General features: G+C 39.5%; 1 protein-coding gene across 1 annotated transcript in view; it reads right to left on the reverse strand.

Moving 5' to 3' along the window:
• The window catches only part of plxdc2b (plexin domain containing 2b), a 103,612-nt gene that overhangs the window by 19,249 nt on the left and 61,220 nt on the right, over positions 1 to 23,143 (reverse strand). Inside the window, exons 5-9 of the mRNA XM_044340186.1 lie at positions 18,811 to 18,933; positions 13,575 to 13,693; positions 11,449 to 11,548; positions 5,048 to 5,143; positions 4,754 to 4,835 (exon numbers count right to left, since the gene is read on the reverse strand). Of these exons, the coding sequence (XP_044196121.1) occupies positions 4,754 to 4,835; positions 5,048 to 5,143; positions 11,449 to 11,548; positions 13,575 to 13,693; positions 18,811 to 18,933 (520 nt within the window). The remainder of the gene's footprint in view (positions 1 to 4,753; positions 4,836 to 5,047; positions 5,144 to 11,448; positions 11,549 to 13,574; positions 13,694 to 18,810; positions 18,934 to 23,143) is intronic.

The following is a 23,143-nucleotide window of genomic DNA, read 5'->3' on the forward strand; positions in this document are numbered from 1 at the left end:
GGTGCAATTCGAACCACAATCCAAGGAGTCAAAGAGATGATTTATCATTTAATATAATAATATTTCAGGTTTTTCTTCTCTGAATCAAGCTGAGAGGCAAACATCGGCACCTCCCATTCCCTACCTCCCTCTGAGGTCTGGATCCAGGGAGCGTAAGGAGGGAGCGGCTTTATGAAGATGTAGGATCTGTGAGGGGGGAGTTCAATGGGTCATGGGGCCTTGGGATAAGGGTGCTGTTGAGCAGACTGTGTATCACGGTCCGAGACTTCTAATAACCTCAAAAGGCAGACAGTAATTGAGGCGGCAGCTACTAATCCTCCATGCTGTAAATGGATCAAAATTATAACTCGCCCACCGGTGAACCCGCCAGGCTCCCATCGTTCAGTCTTTCTGTCTAGGCCCTTTGCCACATATCCTGTCTGGAAGGAAAAGTTAGTATGCAAAGCAGTAAACCCACATACTGTGCTCATCAAATACAGCAAAGTTGAAATGATTAGTGCTGTCACTGCAGGTGGGAAATGTATAGAAAACTTACTGTGCACAAATGAAAATAAGCTATGACCGACTCACAGTGCAGAATATCAAGCCAGTAATGTTTTCTGTGCTTTTTGCTGCACGGACAATATGAGTCCAGTAGAGTCTTAGACATCCCCAGAAGGCCCCATTTCTCCAGTGAACATATTGTTATGGTAATGGCTTTGTGTGAAGGAGTCCATTTTCATCTTTCTACCTCTCTAATCATCCCATTCCTTTTATTTCCCCCCAAAAAATTCAGCCTCATCTGTTCAATCAGGCGAGACAGATTCCTCTGCTTAATCCCCCACTTTTCCCCCCAGAGGCAGCAGAGGGAAACAGACTGAGACGCAATATTACAGAGCAGGTCTGGTCTAACCTGTCCCGATGGGGAGCTCGTGTTTTTGTTCCTTCTGAATGGCATCTATCTCAGCTAGTTGCCATCTAATGCGGAGAGCCACGGTGCTTTTAATTAGGAACGGGCTGCGGCGCTTCATTTGAATATAAATGAACCCATGAGGGAGAATATTTCTCTTCAGGTTTCTCACTTTCACAGCAGAATGGATAAATTGTGTTATTAGGTTTCTTACCACGTCTTGAGATGTCATAATAAATTAATAGAAGACTTGAATTTACTCTTTGCATGCAGAAAGTAATCTATTACATTTACTTAAGTACTGTACAATTCAGAGATACTTATACTTGAGTATTTTTCTATTTTATGCTACTTTCAACTTCTACTCCCCTACATTTTAGAGGCAAATATTGTATTTTTTAAGTCCACTACATTTATGACTACTATACAGTAGTTGTCAGCTTGTAAAACATGATGCAGTGTTTAGAGAAAAAATATCTTCCTTATATCAAGTAATTTTAGTCTGTAATTGAGTTCTGAAAGTTTTATTTTCTTTTAACTTTTAAAAAAGTTTTTAAAAATCTGCCTTTGTAGTAGGATGATTTCAACTTGTTTTCAACTTATTTCAAGAATTTTCTAAAATAAACATTTCCCCACTTTATTATTCTTTTTTAAATATGTATTTATTATAGTGACAGTACAGAGATGACAGGAAATGAGCGGAGAGAGAGATGGAGGACGACATGCAACTACATTAAGGTCTGCTGCTGGAATCGAACTGCGGATGTTGTGATTATTCGGCTTTTTTCTTCTTTCTTGTTTCAAGATATAGAGACTCATTTCAAGAGCATTTCTTAAGCAAGTTGATTTAAACTGAAAACATGTTGAAATACTCTCACTGCACTGCAAAATAAGCTCATTTACAAATCTCTTTAAAAGTTTGAGGTTTTGCAGAATAAACTGCCCAACACTAAATAAAATAGTTAAAATTCACCTCGACCAATTACAGCAAACTTGCTGCTCACACGTTACTGCACTAGTGATAATAACTGTATGATATATGGACTCTGTCTCCTAGAAATTATGTTCATATACTATTAAATTACATCACTATTAAATGGGTCATTTGACAGAATGAGTGCTTTTAATTTGTTACTTTCAGTACATTTTGCTGATAATACTTATGTACTTTTACTTAAATAAAACTTTGAATGTAGTACTTTTACTTGTAAAAGAGTATTTTTACTTTGATGAATTACTGCATTTACTTGAATAAAGAATCTTTTCCACTCCTGATTGTTTGGCGATGCAATGACAGCTAAAAAACAATGCTGAGCCTTTGATTACGCAATTTCATGACATAAAAGGATGCAATAACACTTTGCTGGGAGTGAGACTTATTAAACCTCAATATTTGTCTCCTTAACAACCATTAATTTTCTATGAGCTGCATTTGCGATGCATCACAGCTGTGTGTTTTCAGTAAACAATTCTCTGCCTTTCCTCTAAGCACGTCAACGTTCGTCTGCACAGGCAGTTATGGCCCTCTGCGGGTCCACTGAGGCATCTGGCATACTTTATTAACTCGCTTCAGCACCAGCTGCACACATTAGACTCAGCAAACTGATTTAGCTTTGGAACTTAGCATGAGAGCGGCGCCGTGCTCTCACCTTCTCAGCACGTCAATGTGAGAGAAGTTCATTAGGGTTGTTCTCTTAAAATGTCAGCGCCTTTCATTAACCCCGGAGCCAAAGAGGCCGCCATGCTTTTCTAATTAGTGCGTGTTTAGAGCATGTTTGCCTTTTTCAAAGGAAGTGGCTGAAGGATACAAAGTGCAGAGTAAGGCTGAACAGTCAAATATTAACACAGTAAGAAAGCTAATTAAAATACAGCTTAATGAGATCACTGCTACAGGCATACAGTATCTCTCCAACGCTTCCATAAATTGCTGATAGGGAAAACACTACTTCATGTCGCTACACTGTAAATTAGTTTGTCTCTGTCAAAGGCAGAAGAATTTAAGATGCAGAGCAGAGCGAAAGTCAAATCCAAAACCCCATGTTAGTCCTAAATAACAAATCTCAATGGACAGAGCAGAATTGCTGCACATTTCTCCAGTCATCCACATTACTCACAGAATAAATGATGACTCCAAAATGAAAGAGTGGCAGATTAATATTTGATGCATGAGGCATTCGAAACGCAGCAGCATACAAAAGAGAAGACGTAGTAGCTGCCCCAAGTCAGACTGAGCAAAACCCGACAACAACCTCCAAAGAACATTTTCAGAAAAGTCTGATGGGGAGGCATTTATCAGGACAGTGAACATCTGTTGATTTGCAAGTTGAAACTTGGACTTTCTTAACTTCTGTGGATGATTCACTCTACTATCTGTCCAAAAATGTTTTTCTCCTCGTTGTTGTTTTTCAACTATTTTCCACCATAAGAAAACAAAAACCTACTGCGGCTCACATTTCAGCTGTCAGGAAATACTGGGGAGGAACGCTAACACTTCTTTAGCAGCTCAAATATTTGCTTTTGTTTGAAGTGTAGGGAGGCAGGAAGGATAAGATAAAAAGGGGAGCAGAGGTTGACAGAACAGGTGTGAGTTGAATGAATGTCAGAATGAGCTGCTGTCTGGGTTGCCTGATGTCAGAGGAAAAGTCACACTTAAATGGTAAATGGACTGCATTTATACAGCACCATTCTAGTCCTCCAAACACTCAAAGTGCTTTACGCTACATTTACATTCACCCATTCACACACACATTCATACACTGATGGCAGAGGCTGCTATGCAAGGTGCCAACCTGCTCATCACACACATTTAATTGATAAAAAAAATGAAATTTCATCATCTTACTGCGTGCATGAGACATTTACAGACTGTCTGGACTCCAGGAGGCTGCTGTTTTTGCTCAAGTATGCAAAACCCTGACGATTCCTGGAGTCATCCTGTGGTGACTGGTGTTTTCCTAATATTATACAGTATAATTCCAAATAAAAACTGCAACTGTAGCTCTCTCAGTTTAGTGCTGTTGAGCTGACCTAGTGATAGCAGACCAGAGACCGCTCATACCGCTGGAATATTTACTTAAAAGCATGCCAAGCTAGTTCAGTGTTGCACCGCATTTCCCATAAATGTCTGTTATATTTGTAGGAACATTAATGATGAAGGATGGCATGGATGAACGTATAAAATAGGGTCATTTTTGGTGGCTAGTATAGGTTATCTAAAGGGTTTTTTACCAGCACATGTACGTAGATGCAGGCTTTAAAAAGAAGTCATAGATTTCTTTTTACAATTCTTGAAGGAAGGAGGAATTGTGTTAAGCAAATATGAACTCCAAATTTAAACATGTCACATAACTCTTCTCCAGTGCATTGTACCAAACATTTCCAGCTATCTCATAAGAGTGTGATGTGGAGAGTGTGCTTTAAGGGACTTCATTGAAGCTCACGTCACGTCTGCACCTTGCTGTGTATGAGTTCTCTAATTTAGAAACAAATATAAACGGCCACATTTAACAGAACATCGTCTGCTTGATAAGAAAGATTTGTTTTCCCAAGTGTGTTTTGCCAATAAGAAAGCGGGCACATATTGCAAGATGATTACAAAAGCTTGCAGCGGGATATAAACGTTGGGAAGATTCAATTTTAAAGGCTTGACAAGTGAGGAAAAGGATTGGAACTTATAATGAAATTGACTCCAACAAAATGAGCCAAAACGTCACTGAATAAACTTAACAAAAAAATGTGTTTGTGCACAGAATATGTACAAACCTGAGTTAATGGGTTTGAGAATATGAATATGTTAGGATGGCACGTGTGTAACGTATTAAAAAGTGACATTTTTGAGAGTAAAAAGTGTCCTGAAAGTCCAACCTGTTGAGCCGATGGCACCAGCTACAGTTGAAGTTGATCTGTGAGGAGACGCACGCACTACAGCTGGTGAACTGGAGACATGCTGGAGAGGAGAAAGATCAAAACAAGTCAAATATCTCAAGTCAAGCATGTCATGTATTCAATAGCCTAACTGACAGCCAAAGCACTGTTCAGCTGGAAAAGTCTTTAGGCTGTATAACGATAAGGAATCCATCTAGTAATACTTGTTCAGAGGGCTGTGTTGTGGACAGTGTTAAGACTGAGCCAAAAGTTGTTAGAATAAATTCTTCTTACTGGGTAAAGGCATCATTTCCACAGCTGTAGAATTAGTGATCTTGGTTTTTGTCAGCTCCACACGGTGGTACTCGTAGATTGTCCTCCGCCTCACGTCTATATTTTGGAGAAAGAGGGGTACAGAGTGAGAGAGAGAACAAACCATCACAAATCTTCCACCCAGAGATAAAAACTGGGACAAGTGGTCCCTGAAGAATGAGGGGAGAGAGCGGCAGGCAGAATCAGGTCAAATGCGATGCCACCACAGCACTTTATTTCTCCCCTCTCTTTGTGCCCGAATGTCAGCCCGCGACTTGGCAATGGACGGTAGCAATTTCCCCTGGGAGCTGATATCAATCAGACCCTGTTGAAAGGCTGCCTTCCCAGTCATCTGTAACAGCAAGTCATCAGCCTGGGTAAGATGGAGCGATTGATTGGACACATCATTGACTCTCATTGCATTCTGGCCCTTATAATTCATATGGGCCCGTGTAAAATGGGCTGCTTGCTTTTGCTGGCCATGCATCTTCACTGGCATCACTGGAAGTGGAAGAAAGGGAAGGATGTCATGCACCCTTTGTTAAAGTCAAAAAGGCTCTCTGTGTGTTATATCTTATCAGATCTGTTAAATAGCGGTTAACTTGAACCCTAAGTGGATTTTTATGTGACTTCTGTACAGCTGTTCCAGGAGGGAGTCAGTAAATCTGCAACGTGCATCGCTCAATTCATGACAATTCTTATCGCACTTGTATTTGCTTGACCAGTGAGCTACAAAATTGAAATTCAATATGCCAGACTATGGCTGTGCAACACTGCGAGTCTCATCCATCATATCATATTGTAATTTGCTGAAAGTGTTTAAAAGTTAAAGGGATAGTTTGGCATTTTGGGATATATTCTTATTCATTCTCACAGCGGTCCGTTAAAAATGAAGCTACAGCCTGCAGATGATTAGCTTAGCTTAGCATAAAGAAAAATCCAGCATCAGCTCCTCTAAAGCTCACTAATTAACATGTTTGTAAAAACAACAAGCTGTGGTTTCACAGGGGGTTATATGCTGACTCTAGCTTCATATTTAGTTTACGGATACAAGAGTTGTATACATCTTCTTATCTCGCTCTCCGCTAGAAAGCGAATAATCAGATGTCAAAGTGTTCTTTTAACACTATTCAAGGTTACTCTTTCGCTTGGTTGATTGATTTTTTGGTGTGGGAATTGTTGGCTAAGCTTGCACCAGTATTGTTCTTCCCATATGAGAGGATGTTGTTTCCCTGCAGACCTGCTTGGTTTGATTACACTCCAGACAACTGATCAAAGCAGCTAACGTGAGCCAGCTCAGTCTGTCCTGAGAATAAGACCACCCTTCCTTTCCCTCCTCTCCTTCCCTGGTGACTGACTTCCTCTTGCCTCTAGCAAAGGGATTATCAGGTGCCTAATGACACGGTGGGGGCCAGAGGAAGGTCACTTCCCCAGCCTGGGGCTGCTGATGTGTGGGCAGACTGTACAGCATGGATGGCCTCTGGTTTGTAGGTGGAAGGAAGCTGCAAATCAGATCAATTATAGCCTTGGACTTGGCCACAGCATAAACAACACCTAATGAGGATTTAGCAAACTTCCGCTGATACCATCAAATAAAGGTGGATTTGTAAAAGTGTGTCATCAATTATGCACAAGAGGGTCATATTCAAATTTAAATCCAGAGAAGATAATACACTTGCACAGTTATTACACTTTTAAACAATAAAACCTATTGGAAAAATATTGTTGCTCACATATATCCTTGGATAAAATCACAATTAGAGGCAGCCTCTTCATTCATATCAAAGAATTGTATGCAAATCAATAGAAATGTGATGTGAAGACAGTTGAAAATCAATAGCGCAGTAATGGCAGGCTCGCTCTGCCCTCTCGTCAGACTGCACTCCGGCTGTTTGTGCTGTACACAAAATATTACAATATATTCAATCGACCTCTTTATCCTCATCATTACACTTCCAGCTCTTTAATATGTCCAATATATTAAATCGCAGTGTTTCAGCTCAGATGAGTTCACGATGAGATGAATTTTACCGAGCATTACAGTAATTCTAAAACCTTAAAATAAAAAAAAATGATTAAATAAAATCCATACACTGTGCATAATTAATAGCTCAAGTCTTGGCATCTTGCTGCTGTGGATAAAGATTATTAATCCAGGTACATTAAAGAAGATATAAAAAGCGAGGAGGCGGCTTTGGCTTCATAACCCCATTTTAAGAATAACTCAGTGTGACTAATAGTATCTCATTTAGCCTTGGGAAAGTTTATTAACGCCTGGTTCTTCACATGTGTCTGTACCCGACCTGTTAATTACACACTCCGACCGACAGGACACCCACAAATCTCCCCTCTCATCTCTGCCTCTACTGGATGTGCTGTGGTCCTGCTCTGCCTGGAGGGAATGTAAACTGTTTCATTCATTTTAATCTGAAACGAAGCTACAGTGGATTAAACATGGCTGTCTGGTTGCCATGGTTGCTATGCTGTAATTGGCTGCAGAGACACTTAGTTGAAATACTTCTCCATGGTGAAGCCTGTAGCGGCAATGGCTCTCCTGTCTGTTTCTGTCCCTGACAAGATGAAGGCTTAATGCACTCCGGACATGAAAACTTAACATACCGACTATCAGAGTGCATTTAGTATCTGGCATAACTGTCCTGATGTGTCATGAAAAATCTGTCAAAATATTTTTCTTTCACCAAGATAATCGCCTTCAAATGAGATCTGAAGCAGAATATTCATTTTTTTCAGATGAATAATAAAATTTCTCTGCAAGAACGGTCCTCCGCCTACTGTACATACTCAGTATAAGAACAAAGGGGGACTTAAGTCACACATTAACTTTAACTCTTGTACAAACTGAACCTTCTGGTTGTGGGATCAGAGGGACTCCCTGCAGAGAAATGAACAGCTGTGGTGTCCGACTTCTCCATGAAAACTGCTTATTCTTGCTTTTTCTAAAGGTTAGTCCCTATCCGTCTATGGATACTCTTCTCTATTATTATCCTCACATAAGAGGACTATTATTACGGGAACCTCTGATCTTCTGTGCTGCATCATTTGCTTTCTCTACAGAAGCTTTGCCTCGCTGCTCACGGGACACGTCAAACCCGTCTCGGAATGACAAGTGCAGGATGCAAATACTGCCCTTTGCCTTCAGACGTCAACATGAACTTGTGCACTTTGCAAATATCACCTGTTTGCTGCACAGCAAGAAAACAAAGCCTTGTTTCTTGTTTCTTTCAGCTGCTGCAAGAGTTTGAGTTTGTTTATAATAACTGAAAGTAGCTTTAGTAATTCACTTAAACCCCTTTCACAAACAATGATTGTGTAATCATAGCCTAAAGAGTTTTTTCAGCCTTTACAAACACCAAAACACAAGAGCAAAAGTGTATTAAGTGAATTAAACAGTTTATCTGCTCTAAAGTAAGCAACAATTGTTAGCATATCTGGCCAACTGGCTTACAATCTACAGTATTAACTGTAACTGGTAGCCAATCCCAGATGCTATCAGAGTTCAAGGTTAGGTTAGCAGCTCTGTGCTTTGGATTTGAGGAAGTTTGGACTCTGAGTGGCATTACATTGGCCAAACACATCTGTTAGTCCTCCTCCTAAAAGCCTTTTATCTTGTAACGCTAAAACCAGGAAGGATAATCTCAAAGCTGTGTGTTTATTTACATGAATCATCAACTAGGGAGGATGCTGACTGTTTGCCTAAGACATGAACAGTAGCTTTAGCCTTAGTCTTAATTAGCATGATATCATGTACGTAGCCATTGTGCAAAAATATTTAACACATTTTCACAGGGTTTGTGTTTTAAGATCAGCCAGCAGGAGACATCAAAAAGTCAGTCAGAGACGGTGTTTTCAACCAACTCGTGATTAAAATTTACCAGTGACAGTCGCCATTTTATCTTGAGAAATGGAAGGTCACATGCTAGAAATGAGAAGCCTACTTTTGTCTACTTCTGTTTGAAATCAAGGACTGATTTGGATTTAATGTGTTATATGTAAATGAGGGTAAGACAGGTATTGTTTTAGTTGTTTGCATCTGAAAGAGTTCAGTTTCAGCTTTTGAAAAATAGCTTTTGGTGTATTTAGCGCTCTGGTTCCTTGAGAAGCAGAATCAGCGCAGTGATCATTTCAGAAGATTATCAGAGTGGAAAAAAAAGGGAGAACACGTTCTCCTCGGAGACATCATTCATGTTCAACACACCATCTCGGTCTCAATCTGCTTCCAGTCAGGATTTCATCACTTCATAACCAAGCCGCTGCACACACTGGTTTCATCATGCTGTGTCAGAGGCATCAAAGACAGTTTGGTTTATAAAGTCTAGGGGGAGTGCGCTAACAGGTTCAATATACAAATCTCTCAGTGCCAACTGCAGTCTTCTAGAAAGAGGTTTTGTAGAAAAAGCCTTCACAGACAGAAAGCAAAGTCCATGTCAGAAAATCAAAGGAAGTGGTGCTTTGAAGAGTTGTATTACTCTTAAACTTAACTTAAACTTGTCTCAATACATGTAACATTTATACATCACAAGATGCCCATTGAAGGACAAAAAAGAGCCCTTCTTATTCATTGGGTTTAAAGGTATAATATATATGCAATCCAAACTTCACACACGCAATCAAAACACAGTTTAAATCACTGAATAAATCATATTTGACAACTCACTGTTGTGGCAGACTTTGACTCAGAGCCACAGAGAAAAGAGACTGTGGATGAAAAGGTTTGAAGTGTCTCAACTTTGTTCACGTTTGCTTTAAATTAATGGGCCTAAATTGATCCAAAGCAAACGGGAGAGGCCGATCTGGAGCTCTGCACACAGAGAGGTGGAACAACAGGCGTTGGAGAAGAAGTGATGACAGTTGGAGCTAAAGCAGAAACAGACGAGGTTGAACTCATGCTATGAGATACAGTTACTGTAAAAGGGTCAATAAAAAGATGATGAAACAATACAGTCAGCTAAATGATGCAAGAAACTTACGAGAAACTTAATGGATTAAATGAAAGTTTATGCTTCATTAAGTCCCACCACCCTTAGTTACTGTTGCTGTGTGTTTCCATTCTAACATGATTTATTGAAAAATGAGAAACATGTAAAATGGTCTAATGTGCATGTGATGGCTATGTAGGCCTATGATATCATGCTAAAAGACTGAAATTAAAGCTACAAGTTTAAAGCCATAGTATTAGAATACAGCATTATGAATAACAATATAATTCAAATGTCATTCATTCTGTATGGAAGCCTACCATAGAAAACATATCTGGACCATTAAGGAGAACTTGATACCGGACTCAAAGATGGCACCCAGTTCATTCTTATGAAAGTTGCTCAGCGGTTGCATGAAGCCATAAAATTGTCCTGTATTTCTGTATTTTTAGGCCCAAGTCCAAGTGCACTAGTGACTTCTGCTGAGCGAGCCGGCTGACTTCCGGTTGGCTCGCTGCTCACTTAAATGGGGATAAGATAATTTAATCATGCTGTTCTTCTAGACTTTTCAAATGTTATTGGACCAAATGGATACATTTTGATAATAAATCGAGGCACTTTGCAGGGGTTGTGGTGGTCAAACACACTCGCCACTCCTTTTCCAATGATTGTGTGCAGGAAAAATGCTTTTTGGGCCAGTGTGCATCACGTGATGGATCCGGAAGTTTTAATGTCAAATGTCAGTGTAAACTTGGCTTCACAGCCCAGTGCTCTTCCTGGGGGCTTGATCTGGACAAGCAACACAGAGGTTTGATTATACTTTGGTATTAGCATTTTCAATCAATATTTTCAATTTTAATTTGGCTTTTGGCTTCGAGGATGAGTTGTGGATGGTGTTGCTGGAGTGCAAACATTCTCAAACCAAATATAAAGCTGCTAACAAGACTCTTATAAAGACTTAGACTCTTTAAACTCTGATATAGTAGCATCTTGGCTCCAACAGAGTGGATGTTCCAGTCCTGACTGGGGCTTTCTCTAGTCTGTAATCCAACAATATTATGTAGTTATCTTGTGACATGCTATTTGGCTATGGAAAATGTCTAAAGTAGATTGTTAATAAGAAATATAGCTGCACATATTAATGTTTGCAGTTAGTTAGCGCCAACACACTGTTTAATCTGTTTCTGCCAATTTTGCTCTTCTGTTTTTGGTTTTGAAAAGATTTTTAAAAGAGGACATGACCTTCCAAGCTCTTCAAATGTGGAATATCTGTCTTACTACTGTCTCCAGCACACCACTTCAAATCCAAAGCTTGACAATCACTGTTAAGGAGGGGTTTATCTGGGTTTTCTGGGTTCTTAAAGTTTGCATTTGGATTAATTCAAGTGTTCTTTCTGTGCTCAAGTGAGCAAATGTAAGATATAAAATTGTGTTTTTGAGACTCACTGGGTATCTGCTGGATCTTGTGGACCACCACAAAGGCATCAGACAGTCCCACCTTCACTGGGTGATTGACAGAGCTGATCTGTGACACTTCAATGGGGATCTGAAACAGAAGACGGGAAAATCAATTACCAGAACCTCGACGATCCGTCTGAGACAGGATGGAAAATAAGAGCAGGCCACAGCAGTCTGACAGCACCGACAATTCAACCAATTTATTACGGTCTCCCATAGGAATCTGCTGAGGCATTATGCAACTTCAACGAGCATATGGCCATCTTTAGTGCATAGGATAAGCATTTCAGACACAGCCGGGACAGAAATGAGCAACAACTTTGTGAAAACTGACTTATTTCAGAGAAAACAGACAAAAAAACAAATGTTAGTTTTTAGGCAAATGATAGAAAGGAAAGACCAGACTGGTGAGACGCATTTAGGTCAATGCATCGTTGTATCTGGTGTTTTGGCACCATGGGAGAGGAGAAGAGGAGTTAAACTGGACAGAAGTACTCAGTGACTCAGGAATGAATATTTAAAGGGAAAAAGACATTGATGGTTCTGTTCAGCTGCACAAAACACACCTTGTAATGATTGAGGTTCATGTAAAAACCCATTACATGTAATGGTCAGGTTGCTCTTTCCAGCACAATAATAGCAGCATAATGAAAAAAAACCTCCAGCAGCTTTCAGATCAGCTCTTCTAATATGTGAAAATAACAAAGTACAAAATCGGTCTCAGTCATAAAAGAAGCAGCCCTGCGGTTGTAACAATTGCAATTATCACAGATCATTACGTAGTTATTGCAGTTTCACAGTGTCTCTGCAGCCGTCTCTGTTGGAATAATTATTTTTCATTTTCATACCTTTTTTTTTCTCTGTTCAATTGAGTTGTTTTTCTAATCATTTTGTTTTTTTTTACTCATTTTTTAAATTTAGATATTCATAGACGCCGTCGGGACATCTAATAGACAGTTCGAGCAAAATAATTTTAGATAATGTTACAACCAATTTAAGCATATGGAAACTGTTTATCAGCGTCAAGTAATATTTTTTTTAGCCAGTGCCCACCATGAGACTCATTTTTTTGTCAGGCATGCTGGCGTCACTCATCTGTTTAATGACCAGAGTGAAAACACATGAACACATTTCTCAACTGAAAACAAATGAAACACAGAGGCAATGACTAGCACAACTTAAAAAGTCTTATAGAATTAGAAACAGGAGGAAAACAGATTGTTTGAGCTGTGTGATTTGGGGGAAGTGGAAGATAGATCCCATTTTCCTTTGTGCTGTACATACGATGATGATTAAATACATTTTCTACAAAATGGCTCGACAAAACTGAGATATTCTGGTGTGCAGATGATCAAAAATCAGAATGTTTTTCTAATTTTGATGTGTTTATGTTAGCTAATTTTGTCTCAAATAGGGCTGCAACTAATGATTATTTTCATTGTCGATGAATCTGTTGATAACTTTCTTGATTAATCGATTAGTTGTTTGGTCTACAAAATGTCAAATAATTGTGAAAAATCTTGATCACTTTTCCCAAATCCCAAGACGCAACCTAAAATGTCTCTTTTTTTGTCCCGACCAACCCAAAGACATTCAGTTTACAATCATAGAGGACTAAAGAAACCAGAAAATATTCGCATTTAAGAAGTTGGAACCAGAGAATTTACTTAAAGCGATTAATCGATTATCAAAGTAGTTGGTGATTCATTTTCTGCCAATTAACTAATCAATTAACCGTTGCAGCTCTAGTCTCAAAAGCCTGGAAAAGAAGGCAAGATTGATATATTAATTACTCTGACTTCTCCAGTATAATGTAGTAAATGTTGTTGTCAGTGATTTAACAATTTGATGTAGATGATGAAGGTCTGAAGATGTGATTATGAAAGTTGTTGGACCTAATTTTGTAGTTTGTAATCTATACACAGCATTCTTGATCTGATTTATATGAATTTGTGATGTCTTGTTGCCTTGCTAATAAAAAACACTTTATTCATTCATTTAGAACAATAAATCGAGTCAGAAATAGTGCTAAAATCAGACAGAAAGTAAGAAATACGCCGTCTATGTAAATGAGAGACTGAGGATGAAAAGTGTTTGGATAAATGAGCCCTCACCTCTTTGTATGCAAAGACAATCCTGCCAGTGTTGTGCAGTGTGGCCTGGAAAGTGAAGCTGCCCAGGTTGTAGTTGTCCTGTAGGTGAACGTGGTCCCACTGCACCACCAGAGCAGTACCTGAAGGGGACAAAAACACAAAGAAAACATGAGCAGCTCATAAGTACACAGTCTGCATATAATTTACACTTCTCATTTTTTAACACTGGCTTGATTTTCCACCATTTTTGAAACGCCATCTCTACCATCTCACATCTAGCGTGAAATGAACCTCTGACCGGGCAAAGACCGTGAATAAGAAGACATCTATGTAACAATCATGTTCGTAAAGCGATATGTTTTTGAGGGATTATTTCCTGGCAGTGACCTTCATTCCCCCTGTGGGTGTGATGTGATTGACACTAAAGTAGCGTGAGCACTGATATGAAAACACTCCACTGGAGCAGGATGAAACAGCAATAAAGTTGAAACTTTGAGAAAACCAAATCAAGGCGTGGTGGTTACTGTGATGGATTATGTAGCTCCGGCAATTTTCACAACAGTGAAAGTTTTTCATACTGTGTGGGACTGAATGACAGCGCTGTAAATTACTTTTTCTTATGGTAGGAAAAGGAGGCCTAATATATCCATTTACAGTACGCTGGCTGGGCTGAGAGCAGTCAGCACCAGAGGAAAGTAAAGAAAAAGGTCGACATTGGTGCTAATTTAAAGGGTCAGTTCATCTAAATTACATAATATATATACTGTGTCACATTTATGGTGTGAACAGCATTGAAAAATTAGGTATGAAAAACCTAGAGGCAACTTCTCCTGTCAGAAACAATGTCCTGGTTACACTACAGTAGATAATCCAGATCTCCCAGTCAACAGTTGTTCACTACTACTTTCTGCTGAAGAAATGAGCAAAAACAGCTCACAGCAACGTCTGCAAATGATCTATAAAGAGACGTGCTACCGTTGAGTTTTTAAGGTTTTCACTGTTTTGAAATCCAATCAACTCTTTTGTTTTGGGGTGGCGCCAGAAGTTTTAGGGGTGGATATCTCAAAACTCAAAAAAAAAAATCAAAAAAATTGAACTACTGAGCTGAAATTTGTTGATCAACTGAAAAATAATCAGTATCTACTTTGAAAATCTATTCATCATTTAAGCCATTTTCCAATTTTCTATTTTCAGCTTCTAAATTGTAAGGATTTTCTTTATCTTAAGAGATAATTTCTTGATGTCTTCATGAAAAAAGTGATCTTTCACTGTTTTCTGACATTTCAAAGACCACATGATTGATCAATCGAGAAATTGAGAAAATAATCAGCAGATAAAGCAATAATAAAAAACAACCATTAGTTGCAGACTTTCGGCGGAGTTCAGACCAACATTAGCTCTTCATAAAAAAACGCAGCCCTCTTATTCATTTCAGTGGAGCCAGTGTGTTGACGTAGAGAGATCAAGCAAAACAACGCAGGGTTCAAAAAGTTGAACCTGGTTCAGCAGCTGCAACTTCATCCAGTAAGACGCTGCGTCAGCCAAACACATAACATGTTAGTGCACATTCCTGGTATATTACATTGTAACGTGAACGCCATGTTTCTGCTGTTTACCTCGTGATTGTCCCAACAAAACATAAAACAACAGCTGCTGCAATAACTTTCCAGAGTTGTAAAATCCTGTGTGTGAGTATCACAAACTGCTGTGCTGTGTTTTGGCGTCTGATAAGTGTTAAACGCATTGCTCTGAAGCTCAGACTGGACTTCTCGGATTGTATTTCATTGTCTCATTGGTTCACGTCCCCGTCGTCGCTTTAACACTGGGCTGATTTTGGTCTGAATGAAAACCTCACGGTACTGTGTCCAGACACCACTAGGGTTCATGATAAAATAGGCTTGTAATTTGGGTGAACTGATCCTTTAATCATGGATGTACAGCATCAGAGACACAAAGTATCCTAGACAGATCAGCAGTGTTGGACTGATCCTGGTTCATTTTTTCATCTGTCGACGCTGCCCTCTTAAAGATCTCCAGAGGCAGACAGTCAGACTATTACTTGGAATATCTTTTGACCACAAAGAGTCATCATCAGGCGTTGCCTTAATTTGGGTGCATACTAAATTAGTACCAGAGTCACGCGGTACTGAGCTCCACTGTCCAGAGAGCGGGCCTCACATTACTTTTAACACTATTCTGATTTACTGTGGACTTTGGAGAACCTATTGACGTGAAAGCCATTCCCCCCTCCGAGCTAGTCATTTGGCTGGGGGCCAGGGCAATAAAGGTTTGTTAACACAACTAATCAATTTTTCTGTCACACAGCCAGAGCTCTTCCATCCAAAGCAAAGACGGGTTTTAGCTTTTCTGCTAGACGAGAGCGCACAGGAAACAACATAATAATTTACATGTGATGTGTAGAGGGCCTCTGGCATTGGACAAGTATGTTGCATGTGTGACAATAAGGGGGGAAAGTAGAAACAGAACAAGGAGGGACATTGCTGTGTAATGCATCAAGGAAGTTTACAGCATGAGTTAAGCCTAATATAGGTCTGCTTGAAATGCATTGAGTTCAGCGAGGGAAGCTGCCATGCTATCTGGGGCTTTCTAGCTAAAAATACAGAGTGGGTGAAGAGGCATGGAGGGAGCAGACACTGGCCTTGTTATTAATTCCACTTACAAGCTTAACATGCTGTGTGAACTCCAAACAAACAAAGCAAATCCAGCCCTATTACACCAGCCTGACCTCAGCATGGTGATATAATATTTGTCAAGAGTTTTAGTGCGGTTTAGACAGCATCAGTTTTCTAAATGTGTCTAATTTTTTTTTTTTATATTTGATTCCCTTTTTCTGATGTTCTTGTTACTACTGTAGAGGTTTTATCCAGTTGGCTGTAACCACACCTATGGGTGGGACTGAAAGTGTCAGTACGCTTCAAATAAAGTGCTTGTCGGATGGTTGAACAGTCTCTGAAGCCGCCTCCAAACTAACAAAACTAAAAATCCAACACTCACACCACTTGATGCAAGGTTGGCCGGGTGTACAGTGTTTTTACCTTAGAGCAAATCTGTTATCTGCATGTGTATGATGCAGCGTGTCTCGCCCCTTTTTATGGCTGCAGGCTTTTCAACACGCCTTAAGGCCTTCAGATGTGGTCTCACCAAATGTTGTAAAAACAAGTCTTTTTGAACGTACCTTCAGACTTTTTCTTCAAAGACACACACCTGAGTCTGTTTGTTTCCTCCGGGCGTGATGAAGAGCCAATTTGGGCTCAAAACTTTGCACTTTTCTTAATGTAATAAAGAATAAATTTTAACAGGAGCAGATGACAGTGTTACGAGTTCTTTTTGGAGGAGCGTAGACTTGAATTCATCCGTGAATAATGGATTAATAAATACCTGTCAAGCGCTGTAAATTTAGAGTTCTGGAGTCGAGTTAAAATCTCAAAGTGTCACATATGTTTTACAGCCTGGAAGTTTTATTTTCACCACAGCGCTGTCACAAGATCCTGCTGGCAACAACAGTCAGATTCACCGTCTGTCAGGTGCTGAAACACTTGACTCCTCTATAAATGTGCGCATTGCAAATTTCAGGATAGTCTTACATCACTTGAGAAAGTCGTGTCTTAACCAATGACGTGTGTTCTTTATTTAGCAGATTCCAATTAACAACTAAAATTACCGCCTCACACTTGTATGCCTCCGCCAACCAGCCGAGCTGCAGTTTACATCCATGTCTGTCCAAACTCGTATAATATTTGCAGCGAAGACTTTGAAGGAATTTAATAAAACGTATTAAATTCGACCTTTGACCACCAAATTCTAATCAGTTCATCCTTGAGTCCAAGTTGACATTTGTGCCAAATTTGAAAGGTGTTCCTGAGATATTGCGTCCACAAGCACGGGATGGACGGAAAACTGAAAACATAATGCCTCAGGCCACAGCTGTTATTATGAAAATTGAACATCTGACACTGAAGCTTCACGCTGTCACTGTGAAGTCTCACTCCCATAATTCTGTTTGTGTATGAAGAACAAACAATACGTCTCCTCTGTGAGCAAATTATCAAACTGTTCACAGTCTGATGGAAAGAAGACAACAGACCACGCAGTTCTTATGCTGTATTGGCAGGACATTGACTGATGGACAGTGTGTTGAGGAGCGGGCCGGCCGAGAATCGATCAGCTGCCAGTTTGGTTAAAGTCTGATGAGCTCCACTGCAGAAGGTCACACAGTTGGTCAGTCACTCTGCTGCAGAGGGATTAGACGGCGATGACTAACATGATGGATAATGACGGTTACAGATGGCAGAGGAAAGGTACAGAGAGCGAGGAAGGGCACCAATTTAGTTTGAAGTGAGTAAAGAGAATTTAGGTGGAATGCTACAGAGGTCATACAGGGTTTAATTTAAATTCATGGTAAACAAAAACTCTCCAAAGATGATAACTCATATAGTGTTAGTAATGAGAAAATTATGCTCCTTACTTTTAAAGATAAAAACCATTTTGCGGAAGTTTGGGGGTGAACAATATAGCAAACATACAGTACAAACTACAGTACATTAGTATATAAATGTATATTGTGAAATGATCATAATTTGTCTTTTTTTGAGGAAATATTAATCACCTGCCATCGTCTTCCATGCATTTATAACAGAGTGAATGACTCAACGTGCTATTATTTGACATTATCACCATTAAATAAATTTATTAGTCTGCTATATTTTACCATGTTATTATAGTTCAAAATCAATCATCAACTATTTGTTGCAGCTCTATTTTTTTTAATCAATTTGTTGTTTTTCATTATATTAGTTTCTCAGTGGAACTTGCATGTTGTTTGAGCGCCCTGCAGACTTGAAGGGTTCAGCCAAAACCCTAAGTCCCCAGCAAGTAATTAACACAGTTAAAATACCTCAGTAAGTATATTGTTGTTGATAAAAATAAAAAAAACCACAGTAAATGTTTCTTTGCCGAAATCTGTTGTGTGTAATTTGTTTTCATGAGTCACGTAGCATCAAAAGAAATCACTTGGTGTAGTTTGGTCACCAACAGTTAATGAGCTTAATATTTCTTTGTTTTAGTGTTTTCTGGAGCTTGTTACCACAATGTTGGCTGTGGGAGACGTTATTTAATTCTGTTGTTGACAGATTAAACAGCTAGTTGAAGCCAAAAGTGCCTCATTCATCACACAACACAAGAGAGAGCTCGTATTCATCAAGAAATAAGACATTAGGAAAAAAAAAAATGCTGTTACCATTGTCAAAGTAGATGACAGTAGAGTTTCTGGAGACACTGGGGTCAAAGTTTGCCATCAGTGGAGCAATGTACTGTGTAGCTGTTAGCATCCGGTGGACCACATCACCAGTATAGATGAACCCTGAGGGATAAAAAGACAAAACACACAACATATAACTGTCTGCACCCTTTATTGTAATGTAGAACAGAAATCCAACCTTAGTAGTTTTAACACTGCAACAATGTGTGATGTTCAATGTGTCGTACATGTTTTCATTAAGTGTTTTAAGGTGGATTCGCCCTTTAGCAACTCATAAAAACAGACCGTCTTTCCCTCCCTCTATAAATCTGTTATCAGCGACAGCATCTTTCAGGAAGACAACAAGACTGCCCTCCAGTCCAAAGTTAAAAGCTCCTCATTAAACAACACCGATCACTTCTTTATCTGTCTCTGGCCTTGAGCTGCAGGCTGCTTCAGCTAGAAATGCAGATTAATTAGCGCTATTATCTTCCATCAAAAACAGAAGGGCAAATCATAGGGGCTTTGGAGAAAGATATGCTGAGTGAGCAGATATATATTATCATGGGGTTATGAGCCAGACTTCCTCATCCTCCACCGATGTATTTCTCTCCCTCCTCCTGTGTGTGTGTGTGTGTGTGTGTGTGTGTGTGTGTGTTTTTACTCAAATCATCAATCATGGATGTTAACGAAGAGGGCATGACAACAAAAAGGGATTGTTAACTTTTCCAATTTATGTGCCCCTTCAACAAGGCACAAAAAGATCCCTCCACAGAGAGAGAGGGAGACGTGCTCAGTCAACACAAACTAGAGCTGCATCATTTAGCAGCCTGTAAACACGGTTATTAATGGACTCCAGAAAAGGGGGAAAATGCCCACTATTCATCACAAGGGAACAGTCCATGCATAAAGAATTTGCACTGATGACAACAGAATCAAACAGCTTCTTAATTTCCCTTCTGACAAAGTTTAGCATAGTCAGCCGCCATTTCTAGATTAATTCAAAGCTTTTGTTTCTCACTCTGGCTTTGCCTGGATTGCAAAAATGTCCACCAAATCTCGTAGCAAGTTTTTTAGTCACAACAAAGGGAAAACATGGTGTCTAGCTGAGACAATGTCATGCATCTAGTGTAATTTACCTTTGAAGAGCAGTACGAAGAATTACAAAAACACATAAAGTGACAGTATCTTAAAATAAGTGGACTCAAGGCGACTCTAGTAACAGACAAAGGTGCATTTATTTTTTCTCTAATGTTGCAGCTTTTGTCATGTTGAACATTGAGAAACTGCAGGATTTTTAAGATGATGAAGAGGGTTTAGATTGGTTTTTATCTACTAGTGTAGCAGATAGATGATACAGCGACCATGGTGTTCTTATTTAATTGTTTTTGATTGTTCCTGCTGTAATGTTCTTTTATTTTCTGTAAAGCATGCTCTACGTATGAAATGTGCTATATAAATAAAGTTGCCTTGTCTTCAAGGAAAAATCTGTGAGTATCAATATTTAAATCTGAGCATTAAGTTTTGCAAATGTTAAGAAATAGTTACATGATAAGATTGATACTGCCCTCAGACATGAAAGTGGTATCGATCTTCTCATTTATTCCGCAAGAATAAGCATATTTCCCAAAATTTCAAACTATTTTTTTTAAGTCACTGTCAGCTCTCCAACTAAAGACCAGAACAATCCAGAAATCATTCTCTTGTGAATGGATCTCTTTGCTTTTTGGGTGAACTTCTAGAGAAATACAGTATATAAAGTAGCTGCCTGAGGCATGTTGAGGGGGAAAAAACCCTTGCTAAGAAAAAAAAAAAAATGACTTTGGGAAAAAATCTCACTGAGGCCAGAACTAAAAACTCCCATTTCATGTCACCATATGTCTTCTCATACAGTGGGAGGGCTATAAAAACACATCTATCATACTGGAAACCAGGAGCAGAGCATACCATGAGGGAAATCAATCTTCCCCTGAAGACCTACCTGCTCAGAATTACCTCTATATAGAGCTCTGTCAGCACACACAGTGAGACGAGCAGGAGGAGGGAGTGAAGACGTGACTTTATTTAGTTGTGTAAAGTCCTGACTGTACAGAAGGAATGAATGAGATAAAAGATATGGTCTGTAGGGCTCAATAGGAGGAGTTGCCATGGTTACAGTTAGTTTTACTCCCATCAAAAATGTCAAATATGTTCAAAAAATAAAAAAATAATGAAGATAATCGTTAGTTGTAGCCCCCTACTGCCTATAAATGCTAAATGGGGGATTAAAGTAAAGTGATACTCTTTTTTTAAATAGCAAATCTTGGTGTTATTATGGATTCAGACCTTAACTTTATATAGTCACATCAAGTCTATAACAAAGTCAGCCTTCTACCGTTTCAAAAACATAGCCAGAATCTGAGGATTCATGTCCAAACAAGACCTGGAAAAACTCATCCATGCCTTTATCTTCTGCAGGTTAGACTACTGTAACGCTCTTTTTACAGGTCTCCAAAGAAAAGATATCAGACAGCTCCAGCTCGTTCAGGATGCAGCTGCCGGACTTCTTACTAGAACTAAACAAGCTGAACACATTCTCAGATCTCGACGCTGGCTCCCGGCGAGTCACAGAACTGATTTTAAACTATTGCTGCTAGTTTATAAATCACTGAACCGTTTGGGGCCCAAATATGTCTATGACTTACTTTCACACTGTGAACCCTCGAGATCTCTCAGGTCTTCCGGGACTGATCGACTGAGTCAATATAAAACAGGGTGAGGCAGCTTTTAGTTATTACGCCGCTTATTGTTGGCACAAACGTCCTGAGAATCTGAGAAACGTGCCAACACTAACTACTTTTAACTCCAGGCTAAAATATTTTACGTTATCTTAAATCTTGATGCAAAATGTTAAACGCTTCATTTTAGTTTGTGAATTCTGAACACTTTTAACCAGACAGAGGTTTAATTTTCACTTAGATTTTTATCTTACCTATGCGTATTTGCTGTCTTGCTTTCTATTCCATTTATTTGTTGTATTTCTATGCCTTTAAATGTCATTTTATGCCTTATGTAAAGCACCTTGAGTTGCTGTTGTGCAGGAAATGTCTTATACAAACAAATAAACTTGCCTTGCCTTGCAAATGTTCACAATCTCTCAGAAAAATCAGCAAATATTCACAAGCTGTAGAACGGTATTCAGGTCGGCCCTCCTTTTGGTGCTTCGAGCACATAAACACAACACAGCAGGTAAAGACGCACTCGCCCTATGTTATGTCATGGTATATGAATATAAAGTGAACACAAAATAGTGAGGCTGTGTTGTTGAGTCTACCTGTCTAAATCGAGGTAAACATAAATGCCATGGTCAAACAAAGAGCTGTACGCTCAGTCGCTGCTGGTGACTTCACGGTTGTATGATGCTGCGTCGGCACTTTCACATCCTTTATCTGATTGCACGGCGCACGCTGGGCTCGACACAAGTGACTTCCTCTAAACCAGCCTCTATACATTCCATCTCATCTCATATTTACCCAACATTCGCTTCTTCTTTTTTTAATCTCTCCTTGCTCTTTCTCTCGGCTTTTCTTTGTTCTGCCCACTTCAGTATGTCTTTCCCCTTTCCCTTTCAGCCTACAGAAAGCTTTAGAAAGCTCTCAACCAAACACACACACATATACACACTCGTCTGCACACACACAAAGCCGTGTGTCGACGGGTTTTTATTTCTGATGCTGCTCTCTCCACAGACCTTACCAGCAATCTCTTGAAAACACAATACAACTTATTTGACAGTCTAAAGAAAATCAGACAGCCTCTCAATACACTAAAGAAGTGAGAGCCGCAGGGCAACTCGGTAGAGAGGCAATTCATTCATTATGGCCATCACTTTAAGCAGAGGGAGACCAGACAGAAGACGGAGGAGGGATACCAGCGGGAACAACAGATATACAATGAGAGGAGAAAAGAAAAGAGAGGAGCTTGAGGCTGAGAAAGAGGGTTTAAGAAGGTGAGATGGAGTGAAAGCTTAAAAGGTCTGATAGGTAGAAGGGATACAAGACGGATAATTCTTTCCTTGACAGGCTATGTTTATGTGTGCTGCTACCCAAAAGTGCTGGACTGTGTATGTCCAAGAAAAACATGAGCAGGAATTAGCAGTCCCACTAGACTAAAGCTTCACTTTATTGGACACTGTGTTTAGATAAGGTCTTTGTTCCTTCATACTGAGCTGTGTTTAATTTACAGGATATTTTCTGTTTATCACAGCTGTTCGGAGCCGTGAAGAGCCAGGACCAGATCGCACGCACACCCACGGTTTATTTAGTCTTTTGTCTTTTAAATAAGAAGCTAGGAG

The sequence above is a fragment of the Thunnus albacares genome, chromosome 21, assembly GCF_914725855.1.
Source record: "Thunnus albacares chromosome 21, fThuAlb1.1, whole genome shotgun sequence".
Lineage (NCBI taxonomy): Eukaryota > Metazoa > Chordata > Actinopteri > Scombriformes > Scombridae > Thunnus > Thunnus albacares.